This window comes from Anser brachyrhynchus (genome assembly GCF_964034855.1).
Source record: "Anser brachyrhynchus genome assembly, chromosome: 9".
Lineage (NCBI taxonomy): Eukaryota > Metazoa > Chordata > Aves > Anseriformes > Anatidae > Anser > Anser brachyrhynchus.
Genome location: NC_137703.1, coordinates 2,295,981 through 2,308,808, shown reverse-complemented (window position 1 = coordinate 2,308,808; position 12,828 = coordinate 2,295,981). Strand labels below are relative to the sequence as shown.

Below are 12,828 nucleotides of genomic sequence, written 5' to 3'. Positions count from 1 at the left end.
GGGGCAGCCTCGGCAGGAACCGAGCCCGGGCTGCGGGGCGTGGGCGCCGGGGGGGGCTCGCTCCCGGCTCCCCGCCGCCGCCGCACCCCGGCGCTCCCGCAGCGGCCGCGGGGAGGAGGGGGGGGGGATTCACGCCGGGCCTCCCCCTCCCTTCCCAGACCCCCCCCCAACCCCCCCCCCCGACCCCCACTCACCGAGGCGGGGCTGGCCCGCTGCCCCCGCTCCTGCTCCCGGCACTGCAGCCCCGCCAGGTGCCTCTCCAGGGCCGCCCAGTCCATGGCCGGTGGCTGCGGGTCCCGGGGGGGCTGCGCCCCGCTCCCCCCTCGCCCCCCGGAGCCCTTCCTCGACCCCCGGCGCCCCCCCCCCGGCCCCGCCGCACCCCCCCCGGACCCCCCCCGCTGCTGTTGGGGGGGGGGGCAGCGGCGGGGGGCGCTGGTGCGGCCGCGGGCGGGGGGCTCCGGGGGGCGGGGGGGCGCCGGGGCGGGGGGGGCGCTTCAAGGAGCCGGGGGAGCCGCTGCGGGGATCGGGAGCGGAGCGGCGGAGGGCATCGGCGGAGCGGCAGGGAGGCGGCGGGGAGGGCAGGGAGCCCCCGTCCTCCTCCTCCTCCTCTTCCTCCTCCTCTTCCTCCTCCTCCTCCTCCGAGTCGCCCAGCGCCGCCAGGTCCAGGCTGCTGGGGGACGGCGAGGACTTGCAGTCGGAGCACGGCGTCACTTTGCTCGAGTTGGACTCGGAGCTGGAGCGGCTGCTGCCGGCGTCGCTCCCTAAATCCATGCCATCCTCGCGGGGGTCCTGCCGGGGAGAAGCGAGAGGCTCCGCGTCAGGGATGCCCGGCCCGGACCCGAGGCCACCGGGCTGGGGTGGGGGGGGAAAGAAGCCGGGGGTTTGGAGGTGGGGGGGGTTGGGGGGGGAGCACCGGAGCCTCCGCCGAGCCGCCCCGACGCCGCCGCGGGGCGGCCGGGAGGCGGCGCCGGCCCCGCGCTCGCAGCGCCCCCGGCGGCTGCCGGGCCCCGAGGGCGGCCGGGGAGGGGTGGGGGGAGGACAGGAGCTTTCTTCCCCTCCCCTTTTAAAAAAGCAGCCCGAGGGGCCTTTAAACAGCCCCGCTCCGAAAGCGGGATCCTCCCCGTGTGTGTTTGGGGGGGGGGGGGTGAAGGCGCGCCTCCCCCGCAGGTGCCCCCATCCCCATCCCGAAATGGGCTCCGGGGAGCCGCATCCTGCCGGGTGCTGGGTGCTGGGGACACCAAACTTCTCGCAGCCCCAGGGGCTGGTGGAGGGAGAACCGGCAGCTCGCCTTAATCACGGTGGCGTTTGAAAATTCATCGTTTAATTGCATTTGGAGTTTATTTTTTAACAGAAGGGTGGAGACCTAAGTGAGACACACATCCCTAAGGCTGCACGGAGTTTTAAAATGCCACCTTGCATGGGATTGAGGGGTTAGTGCCTGGCACCGATGCGTGTGACATGGGACAGATGCACAGGACCGGTGGGGACGTCTGGCTTGGCGGAGCTGCTGGCAGTGCCCACGGCTCCCTGCGCCAGCTCCGCGTGCCCTGCTCGCACACGGGGGGGGGGCTGGCACGGCCCTGCGGGTTTTTCCGAGCAGCATAAAGGGAAGAAGGGAGGCAGGAAAACATCTGCAGCCGTTTAAGTCCCATGACTTTTGAACTTGCTGTGCAGCTATTCATCCCCAGCAGATAACAAACCTCTCCCGGAGCAGCCGGGGGAGGCGTAGGGCGATTGCCTTACAGAACGTGGGGCCAACGCGGAGGTCCCGGTTCTGCCACCCCCCCCGGGAGCATCGCCCACAGGCTGGTCCCAGAGCTTGCACTGACATACTCGGTTTTAGATGATGGGATTTAGATTTGGATGACAAATGCTGGGGGGAGCTTGCTGAGGTCAGGACACACTATCAGTGGGCGAGCAGCGTCAGCACAGAGATCTCAAATCCATGTCTCCACAGCTCAGATGCAGCCACCACCTTCCCTTTATTACTGGCAATGATCTGCAACACACAAGGAGGTGGCTGTGCTTAGGGGATTGTATCTGCTCGGCCGATTTTGGGGTCCCGTTCTGCTCCCATCCCTCTGGTGACAGGGGACAAGTGACACAGAGATCCCAGAAATAGACACCGGGTGTGACAAACCTACACCGTGAGCTCTCCTGGGCAGCTGGAAACACCTGCGCCTGGTGGCGTGGCAGACCCGGCGTCCCAGCCACAGCTCAGTACGGCTGCAAGGGGGCTACAGCACCAGTGAAAGCCTGGTCACAAAGACAGGATCTCTCTGGACGTCACCAGGTGCTATCCAGGCCCCAGCACGGAGTAAATCCTGGCACGCTCCAACTAACCCAGAGCAGCCGTGACCAGGGCTGCTCCCCCCATCCCGCCCCGTCCTGCTTCCCTCCCCCGGCTGCTGGCACCTGCAATGGGGCTCATAAAATCAGTGACTGTGCAAAGTGCACTTGTAAAAATAATCCCACCGAATGACAGGAGGGAGCAAGAGCTAAGCCTCCATCCTGGACATGGATCACAGTGCAAAAATCTGTGCCAGCTGCACAGCTCTGTGGCTGGGGGGTTGCGTTTGACATATCTTGTGGGGCGTATTTCTGTATTTGAGCGTATTTCTGTATTGCAAGGCGGGGGAGCAGCCTGATCGGTTCCAGTCTGGTAGTCACAGGCTGCGGAAAGCTTTATTTATAGGATCTCACGGCGCGCGTGATTGATTAGGAAGATTTCTTTTCTTTCCTGCGACAAGTGTGAGGCTAACATCGCGGGGAAGAGGAGGGAGCTCCCCTGCCGCGAGGCACACTGACTTCTCAGGGCACTGCCTGTCCAGGCAGGACTCCGTGGATGCTCACGGTCCTTTCTGTGGTCACCTGAGTTCCCTTTGCACTTCCAATGAGTTCAAGTTTCGTGACAAGAAGTCGCCACGTGCCCAGCAATGCAAGGTCAACACCCGGCAGTGCGGCGCTGCCGCCTGGGCCTCCAGCAGCCGCTGGAGTGTCCCAGGGACACCAAGCCCAGGGGTCTCGCTCCAAGGGTCCCATTCCAGGTGAAACTAGCTCAGTGGGGGTGAAAGGAGAAAAAAAAAAAAAAAAACATGAGAGGAAGATGTGTCCAGTAAGACACCTGAAGAAAAGCGGCCCCTGACAAAATGGGGTCTCGACGTTTGGCAGACGAGGAGCAGGTCCTCGTCCCCCGTCCCTGCCAACCCATACCCGGGCCTTCCTTCAAGCACGGGCATTCCCTCGTTGGGTTAACCAAAATACGTGTGCTTGATGATTTTCTAAGTTTCTCTCTCTTTTTTTTTTTTTTTACTTTCTCTGCAGACAGATGCAGTTGTTTTACCCTTGTAAAGTAGGCCCTCTGCATTCCTAATTACAGACGGGGGCTACGTTTCCACTTGACCCTTCAGAAGAAGCTGGTTATTGTTATTCACAACACACATGTAATTTCTTCTCCTTTACAAGCCTACATCAAATAAGTTGCTTCTCCAAAGCGATGAACGGCTTGAAATTCATATGAATTTTACGGGGTGGAGGGTGTGAACGCAAGCCCTTGTAGATGAAAGAATGTGCTTTACAGTTATTTTATTCAGTGCAAAGGAGGTTTTAATACAAACAAGGCTGGTTGGGTTGATTCTGAAACAGAAATATATCACAAAAATAGAGTCCTTACTACTTCCCCCGAATGAATGCAGGGCCAGTTTAAAAGGCAGCTTGCTTATTATCATAAGCTGTTAAATTTACTTCATTTTACCATTTTGGCACTATTCTAGCCTCATACTAAGATACATTTCAGCTGCTTTCTCGCTCATGCTAACCTGCAGAAGCTGTTAGGGAGGGGAAGGAGGGAGGCAGGCACAGCGAAGGCCCAGGCAGCCTCTCGGGGCCTGTGCGCCCAGAGGCAGGAACGGCACGGGCGGCAGCTCTTCCTTTCACTTCCCGTTCAGCACTCCTGTCCCCTCCTGAAGCTCCCAAACGTTCGCCCGACATCTTAACCCCATGCTTCTGGATTGTGGTTACCTGAAATTTTGGCAGGGGCAGAGTTGCCCCTCTGCAGATGGGGCCTTGCCAGGGAAATGGCGCTGCCCTGCCTGCCCTGCCATGACAGGAATGCCCCGCTTCCTCTGAGCACCAGCAATTTCTGCATTTCCTTCCAAGAAAAAGGAAAAGGACCGCCTGGAAAGCAGTCCTGGTCGTTCCTTAAAACCAACCCAACTTCCATCTTCAATGGAAAGCCAAGTGGCACTGTCCCACCCCTCCAGCCCCTTCCCACGGCTCTTTTGCACCGTTTCTGAGGGAAAAGCACCACGCTTGGTGCGCCGAGAGGAGCAAGCAGGCAGATACCATGGTGACAGACACCTTCCAGTACTGCGAAATCAAACAGGAACTCAGAAATCTGTGTTTTAAGGCCAAATTATATATAGGAGCAGCACATGCTTGACATCTGCTGCTGTTTCCTATTAGTGTCGTTTGCTTGATTAATCCCCCGCAGCCCGCCCAGCACAGGGAGGGACCGCTCGGGCTCTCTTTGAGGGATTCAGCAAACTCCTGCACAGGCCAGCCCTGGAGGAGGACGAGCCTTGCCAAGGTCCCACCACCAGCTAACAGGATTTGGGATTTGGGGCTTCATCCCCTGTGCTGCAGGGCTCCCAGCCCCGTGCCCGGCGGTGCCGGGCGCTGTCCCGTTTGGGCCGGGGGTGCTCAGTCCCAGCTACAGCTGAGCTGGCAGCTGCAGATGATTTACACAGACGTCAGAATAAGCACGGGAATGGAAAAGGTCAAATTTAAGGCTGAGTGCTGCTGGGAAAGGAACGTATCACTCACGCTGAAGCGACGGCTGCCGCACATCTCTGGGTACATCCAGGAGAGAGGTGCCCTGCCCTCCGCCAGCCGCTCGTGGCCCCTCACTCCTTCATGAACTTTCAGAGCTCGAGCAGCCAAATGCCCTTGCGTGCTGCTGACTCACCTCACCTGGTATAAGGTTGCATTGCCTTTGGTATTCCAGACTTTTTTTTTTTTCCTGTTTTACTACTGCTTATTCAATCACCAAAGTCCATCTCCTCTAGAAACCACCAACACCAGGCTGCAGTCGCCACAGACTTGGGTGAGCCCTACCACGTGCCACAGCCCCGACGATTTTGCTCATCGAGGAGCACAAGGCTGCTGCATCACTTCGCATTTCCTGGGCAGCCCTGCGCTTCCGTGCAGCTCCGGTAACCACCCAGCCACCTGCCCGCAACACTGAAGCACAAAATAATGCCGTTCCCACTTAAAAATGAGCAGCGTGCAGCACGGCAGATGCCGGGCAGAGGACGGAGGCAGTGCGCGGGGCACCTCACTCCCACGGCCACGGGAAGCACTCGGGGATGTTTCCACGCAGGTTGGCAGGCTTAAACATTTAAATTTAGCAAATTAATCCTTTGCTTAATTTAGAGGGGGGATAAGGGAGGGTTAACGGAGAGGAGGAAATCACGCCCGGCAGCTAGAGCCTAAGTGACTGCGGTCTTATTACAGCTCCTCTGCCGGCAGGAGGAGAGGTGGAGGGCAGGGAGAGCACGGGGCTGGCTCCGCAGGCACTGCCAGGCTGGTGGTACGGCCACGCAACAGGCCCGCAGAGGGTGTAAAAATGGTGCCCAAGTGGTTTCCCTCTAATTAATTTGCTGCAGGCAGGAGGGTGAGCGAAAGGGCAACGTCAGATGGACCAGGAAGATTTTTAGAGAGCCTCTCTTAAGTTTCTTATTTGACTCCTTTCTTATGCAGCCCTGGCCAAGCCCGGTGGCAAACTGCCCTTCTCCCCGCTGGGGAATTCTCCGAAAGATAACGGTGGGAAGGAAATAAAAAGGCACACCTCTGCTTTCAGAAGCACCTACCGCACCTTTCTGCTCCGGGTGGGTTATGAAGGAGGAAACAAGGGAGGAAAAAAAACCCCTTCAATTAAAATTATTTCTTGGCCATTTTAATAGGGCAAAATAGAAAACTGCTGAGACCCCTGAGACTTGTCATTCAGCACGCCAAAGCGGCCGGTCAGGATGACTAATTTTATTCCCAGCCAGTGGGAAATGTGCTGATACGCACACCAGAGGTTTTATCACCGCTTGGGCAAGGCAGGGATTACCACCTGAATACAGTCAAAGTGAAATTATGCTGAAATCAGTAGAAAGCAAACACAGCATTAAAGGTAATTACCAAAAAAAAATACCCTTCAAGGACTAAATGGGCTGCAATTACGTTATTAGCAGCCCAGTAGCAGCGCTGCCCCCGGAGTGCTCCGCTGGTGCCCTCTCCTCTGCAGGCGAGGAGCGTGGCTCTGCTGCCCCCTTCCCCTTCATCCTTTGGTGTGGTGCCCGCCTCCCCCTGCCCGCTCCGGCCCTGCCCATGGCCTGGAGGTGACACCCCGTGACACCCCGACCGTCCCCAGGGCTGGCACACAGCACCTGGGGGCTTGGGGAGCTGGGATGGATGATGCAGATGTGCCTGGTACCTTGGGAAACATGGTCTTTCCTCCTCTTTCTGCTCCTCCTCTTCCTCCTCACGCAACGTAACCAGGACCGTGCCCGCTGTCACATACTTTTCCAGCAAGGACACATTGCTGGGGTTAATGGAAGCTCAGTGAGGTTGTGAATTCCCCTTTCCTCCGGTATTCCTCCTGCTGGGGCTGCTTCCCCCGGTCCGGGCAGTCACAAGGAGCCAGCAAAGCACTCGGAGCAAATGCACTTGGTAAGCACAAAGCGAGGTCAGGAGGGATCCCCCTTATCTCCGCAAGGACCTCTGGAATTCGCTGTAATCACCAAGGCCATGGAAAAAAAATGCCATTTCCTAAACTGGTTTCACAGGCACGTTGGTAAGGAATGCAGCGGAGGAAATAGCTGAAATAGTTCTGCATGACTCCACAGCAGCACCGCCACATCTTGATATTTCTGGAGTCACCCTAAACCTATTAACTCACGAATTCCAGCATGCGCGGAGGAGGTTACTTAGTGCCAAAGGTCAGCGCTGTGACAAAACCCATCCTGCCCTGCTCCTTGGTGTGCATGGGGAGCAGAGGGCAGGGGAACGGGGAGGAATCGGCCCCTTAATGACGTGTGGGCGAGGAGCTGAGGCTGCTGCCTCCATCAGCTCCACTGGGCACCAAAACTGGGGGCTGGCGGCATCGTGGAGGAGAGGGAGGACAGTGCGTGGGTGCCGCGGTGCCGCAGCTGCCTCCAGCCCAGCTGGCTAAGCTCAAGGAGACAACACCGGGAGCAGGAGCCAGCGCTCGGGAATTTCTCCCGAGCTGTCCTTGTCGCCGATCGGAGGTGGCACGCCTCGGGCACAACGAGGCGAGATGCTCGGAGAACTCACCCGCTGACGGACACAGGCCACGGTTTGGGGAAAAAAAGGTTCGGATATCCCCTGCACCGTGTCACACACTGCCGGTGAGCTCGGCCCAGGGAGCACCCCTGCTCTGAACCCACCACCGCTGCCGATTCCCAGCGTGCAGCCACGGGCAGCTGCCTGTTGGTTCTCCTCTGCCTCTGCGTCTTTACGCGCCGGCGTACATTTCGGTGCAGTTCAGGTTCGCGGGGGCACGGCTTGCTGCTTTGCTTTCCTCTGATGAGTTACGATGTGCTTCGTGCAGCCTGCTGGAGCAGCGCGTGGGCACGGCAGCTCCACGGGCAGCCCGAGCCGTTCCTCGCGGCGCCCGCCCGGTGCCCACCGCCCTCGAACGGCTCTCCAAAATCTACGGGACAGTTCAAAGCCTCTCCCTCCTTCATCCCAGGGGACTAATAACCAGCCTGCAAATGCAGCAGGGCCACGCCAGCCTTATCTGCCAGCTCGCAGGCTGCCTGCCAGCCTCGGACCTGCCGGGGACTGCAGGGCGTACCGAAGAGCCAAGGGCCGGGGACGGCTGATTTACCACATTAGGAATCCGCTCGGCCCTCTCTGGGAAGTATTTTGTTACCAATCTGTATTCCAAATAAGGAACGCAACTTCAAAAAAAAGCCAAAAAAACCACATCATGGCACAAAAAAAAAAACAAGGAAAATAAAATATGTAACTACAGCACATGTAGCTGCGAGGAAACAAAATCTCTTCCCTGATGATGAATTATACTTTGCTTGCAACAGATGCAGCTCTTTATATTTGTTTTCTGCATAAATCTACATATTAGCCTGAAAGCAACTGTATGTGCTTTGTCTTGCCTTGGTTACATCAGTCACTGCTCTTTTTAGCTGATTGCCTTCGAGTGCCGGGCTGGGGCCTCCGAGCGCAGCTTCGCTCCTACAAATGGCCCTGCTTGGGAGCTTTTCCAGCACCAAAAGTGCCTGGTGCTCCTGCAGGGGCTGTGCCGTGCTGTGCCGTGCTGTGCCACACTGAGTTTTGCGTGCCCGGAGCTGCCTCCCCGCCGTGCGGGTGTAGGAACAGCCAGGGTCTGCTTCTGCACTGTCCTTTACTCACCATTTATAATTTATCCCCGCTGTTTAATAATTTGTAGCACTTGGAAATTCCTGCCGCATCCCCGAGCCTGTTGCAGGTGGCAGTGGGTGAACACGGGGTGAACGTCCCCATTCCGGCCCCAAAGCCCTCACCCAGAAACACACAGTGTGAGGCTGCAGGGACGCGGGGACACTGCTGGGGAACCTCCGCCTGCTCCCCGGCCCAGGACAAGCAGGGCCTGAGGACACAGGGCCCAGGAGCATCCCTGTCGGCGCAGCTGGAGGGGTGGCAGCAGCCCCCAGCCCGCCCGGTGCCTGTGCCGCAAGGGAGGCAGCAGCGGGTGCAGGCAGGGGCCGGATTCTCTGCAGCCTCTGCCCGGAAAAGGGAAAAGCGCAGGTACCGAATATAATTACCTTATTGAACGGTGAGCACATTTTTTTCAGCTTTTCATAATCTCATTTAGTGCTACTGGGGTCAAGTGAAATTATTGTTAATTGTTTTTTTTTTTTACAAAACGCGCCTGATGAATTTGTTTGTCTCTACAGGATCGTAACTCTCGGGGAGAATCATTTTCCTCTCCCCAAGAAGCCTTACTTAACATCCTCGTGCTCAAAATCGAAGTGACGAAGCAAGCAAACAATTCCTGCGGCACTTCGTTAACGGGAGCGGGCTCGTCCTAAAGCCATGCCCTGGGAGGAAAACCCTCCTGGCTTCGCTGCTCTCCCCGGGACACCCTCTGTGCTTGTCAGGGGCACCGCACAGAGGCTGGGTGCTGCGGGCAGAGCCAGCGACCACCTCTCTGTCCCCACAGCCTGAACCTCTGCAGAGGTGCGGGAGGCTGGGGGCAGCGCGGGGAGGAGCATCCCTGCTTCCCCCCGTCCTGCGAAGCCATTTTTTACAGCGGTGAAGGCGTGCAGGAGCTCCGGCCAACGCGGGCTGCAATCGGCTTAAGGCAGGACAAGGACAAGCTCTCGTGGGCGCCAGGGTCACCGCACGGCAGTGGCAGTGCTCGTGCTGGGCAAAACCCTGCCCGTGGCTCTCAGGGACTTGGAAACATGCTTTTGGTGGGGGTGGTGGTTTGTTTTTTTTTTTCCACATGGAAAATTGAGAAGACCTGCAGAGCCGTGTCTGAGCTCTCTTGCTGCCCAAGCTGCGGGTCAGACGTACGCTCAAATCAGCGCACAAATGCCAGAGCAGGACGGCAAAAAATAGAAAGCAAATTGCCATGACCTATTACTGCAGAGAAAAGGCCTATTTCTAATCCATGCACTATTTCAACAGAGGTATTTCCAGCTAATCTCCGACAGTAACCCACTTAGGCAAAGCTTCGTGCAAAAGCAGCATCGCTGCCAGCTGCCGACTGCTCCTCGGCAGCACCAGGACGGAGCGGCGCCCACCCGGGCCGTCAGAGAGTAACAGCACGGCAAATATTTCACGGCTGAGTTACCGGTGGGCACGGATAACATCCAGGATCTCAGGCTGCAGGCCTGGCAGGCGGCAGGGTGGGCGAGCAGATCCCCTCCAGCGCTGGGCAAAGCGGCTCTGTGCCCGGGACGAAGCCTGGTGAGGCGCAGGGAGGACAAGCGACGCTCAGGAGGGGCTGGCGGGGACGTGAGCCCCCAAGCCCCTCGTGGGGAGCAGGCAGGACCGTTGGCACTCGGAGAGCCCGGCTGCAAAGAGGATGACCGTCGGCATAAGCTCTTGGCGTTCCCAGCCCTGAGCCCGCGACGTGGCGGCGGAGAAAAGCTCGCAGCGTGATGGAGAGAGATGTCACTGCTGGCGGCGCCACTCCCTGATCCGATTCCCAGCGAGGCTTTCAAGCCGCAGACTGAAAAACGAGGCAGGGGCGCTGGTATTTGGGCTCAGCGAGGCAGCAGCGCGGAGCGGCAGACGCGCGCGCGCTGTGTGCGCCGCAAACGCCTGGAGGAATACCAGAAGCGCTGGGCAGCTCCGGGCGGCTGCAGACGCCCGTGTCCAAAAATTTCAGCCGTTGGGGTGACACCCCGTCCAACGCGAGCGGCGGACAGGCCGCAGCTCCGTGCTCCCACGGCCGTTCCAAGAGAACATCTCGAATAAACCACCGGTGCCTGTTTAAATGCCTTAACGACGACACACCCAGCGCGGCGGCTCCGTTGCAGAAGCGATAGATGGAAGCCAGCTCCTGAGAGCTCTGTTTATTTTGCAGAAGTCCTGCGAGGCACAAACTTCATCCTCAGCTGTTCCCAAGCGGCAAGGTAGGCAGCTTGGGTGTTTTTTGAGCGTGCCGCAAGAAAGCGGGGTATCAACACCCGCATCGCTCCGCGAGAGGGCTGGTTAGTGCAGCTGGGGCACAGAGGTCCCTCGCAGCACTACGAAGCCCGATCCTGCGATCTGTGAAAGAAAAGCCTGGGGCTGACTTCCATGACCCACGCAAAATGGGTACCGAGTAGGTCAAAGAGAGCCGCAGGAGTGGGGAAGGCACCGAACGAGCAAATGGTGGGAGGAGGCAGGGGGCACGGGGGCTGCTGTGCTCTGCTCTGCCCCGCTGCTGACCCAGTGCTCGAGGTGCCCCCACTGACACGGGAAACCAGCGGCACAGAAAGTGAGCAATCCTCTTAGCAGCCCCGCGCTGCGCTCCAATTAGCGCCGGCAGCTCAGCCTCGCTGGGGGTTTATTAATTACGGGAGGAAGCGGGGATTGAGGAAGCTTAGCGCACGGCTGCTGGGGCTGGGAGAAGGGAGGGGTCCTAAAATAACCCAGGGCCCTAAAATAACCCCGAGGAGAAAACACCTTGGAAGCAGAACTGAGTCGGCACAGCTCCCAGCACCGCTGCTCGTGCCGGCCCGCTCTCCTTCTGCCCCCAAAGCTGAGTTCCTTCCCGGGTCGTCGTGTACCACACTCCAGAAAATACCCCCAAGCCTTCCTTCTGCTCCATCAGGACATTTAAATCGGAAGCAACATTTTTCACGTCTCCAGCTCGGTGTTTCTCAATGGTTTTCACGCCGTGGAGAAGCAAGAAGCTTCCCCTGGGCGTGCACAGGAGGAGCTGGGGGGAGCTGTGGGGTCTGCCCTCCCGCCCCAGACACAGCCCCGCAGCGCCCGCGCCCCAGCTCCAGCCAGGGCAGCTCCCATCCCGCCCCCCCGGCCCAGACAGTGTGAGCATTGCCGTCCTCAGGAAACCCATTTGGAAGTTTTAGCACACCTCGCAGCTTTCCCATTTAACAGAGGAAACCCATAAATAACGAGAACATACCCGAAATAAAAGGCAGCAGTGAAGTTAAGCAGGGAATTGCTTTGGCAGGCCCAAACACCGCTTTCTGCTGTGCTGCCAGATTAAATTGTGCTCGTCTCCAAAGGCACACGGTGCTTCAAAACAGGTAAATGGGAAGGTTGCAAGGAATTGCAGGCCGCCTCCTTGTGCGCCTCCATTTTTCTGTTTTAAAGCAGTTTGGGGCAGAAGAAGCCACAAACAGCCAAGAAGTTGCAACTCTGCCCCCAGACAGACCTCACCGTACGGCTGGGACATGCAGCCCCTCCGCGACACCAAGGATTCAGCTTCATTTTACATTTAAGAGCCCTTGGCGCTGATACCCCGCTGAAAGGAGCTGAACTGCACCTTGAAGTCAAAACCTGTTGGAAGGACACCCAGGTAGGGGGAGCATCTGCCCAGCACCTGTAGCGCTTGCCTGGGAGCCCCCTCTCCTGGGCAGGACTCATTGCTCAACGCCTCAGCGATAACGGCAAGGTGCTCCCCTCACACACGGGCAGGTTTCGTCTGCCCAAGCAGAACCCGTCACAATGAGATATCCAAGCACCGAAGGGCTCCTGCGAGGCAGCGAGATGCCCAAAGGGTCTCCCTCACACACATGAATGACCACAACTCAAAAAGCTGTGCTGGAGTAATTTGCTGTACCCGCTCTCGGCCGCCAGACACAGGGGCTGGTCTCAGGCCACGTGTCCTTGATGGACCCCTTACGAAATAAAAGTCCATGCAAAATTTATTGGTAGACCAAACGAGGTTAAAAACGTTGGCTTAGGATGAATTCGGATCTTTCCCAAAGCTCTGCCAGCTTTGCCTGAACACATCTCTGTAGGAGCAGTGCCCTCACACGGGGCAAGGGCTTTTTGCACCCACGCCCACCGTGTATCAAAGGGGTTCCTGTCCCGGCTTTGCTGACACCTCCCGGCTTACGTCGCTATTTGTAAGGCGTCCAGTCACGTTCTCAGGCATTCAGACCATTTGCACGTTATTTACAGGATTTGTCTCCCCAGCTACGTTTCTACGAGAAGGGAAGGAGCAGCGCGAGCACAGAGCATGGCTCGCCAGCGTCTGATGTGCGGGGTACTCACGTGCATCTTCCAAAGCAGCCCTCCTCTTTCAAGCCATTTTCTGAGAAATCCCGGTCGCTCGCCGGCCGCCTACGGCATTGC

The 12,828-nt window shown here is 58.3% G+C and overlaps 1 protein-coding gene across 1 annotated transcript in view; it reads right to left on the bottom strand.

Annotated features, from left to right (window-relative positions):
• The window catches only part of LOC308199578 (IQCJ-SCHIP1 readthrough transcript protein-like), a 97,733-nt gene that overhangs the window by 35,240 nt on the left and 49,665 nt on the right, over positions 1 to 12,828 (bottom strand). Inside the window, 2 exon segments of the mRNA XM_080603932.1 lie at positions 195 to 411; positions 413 to 789. Of these exon segments, the coding sequence (XP_080460058.1) occupies positions 195 to 411; positions 413 to 789 (594 nt within the window).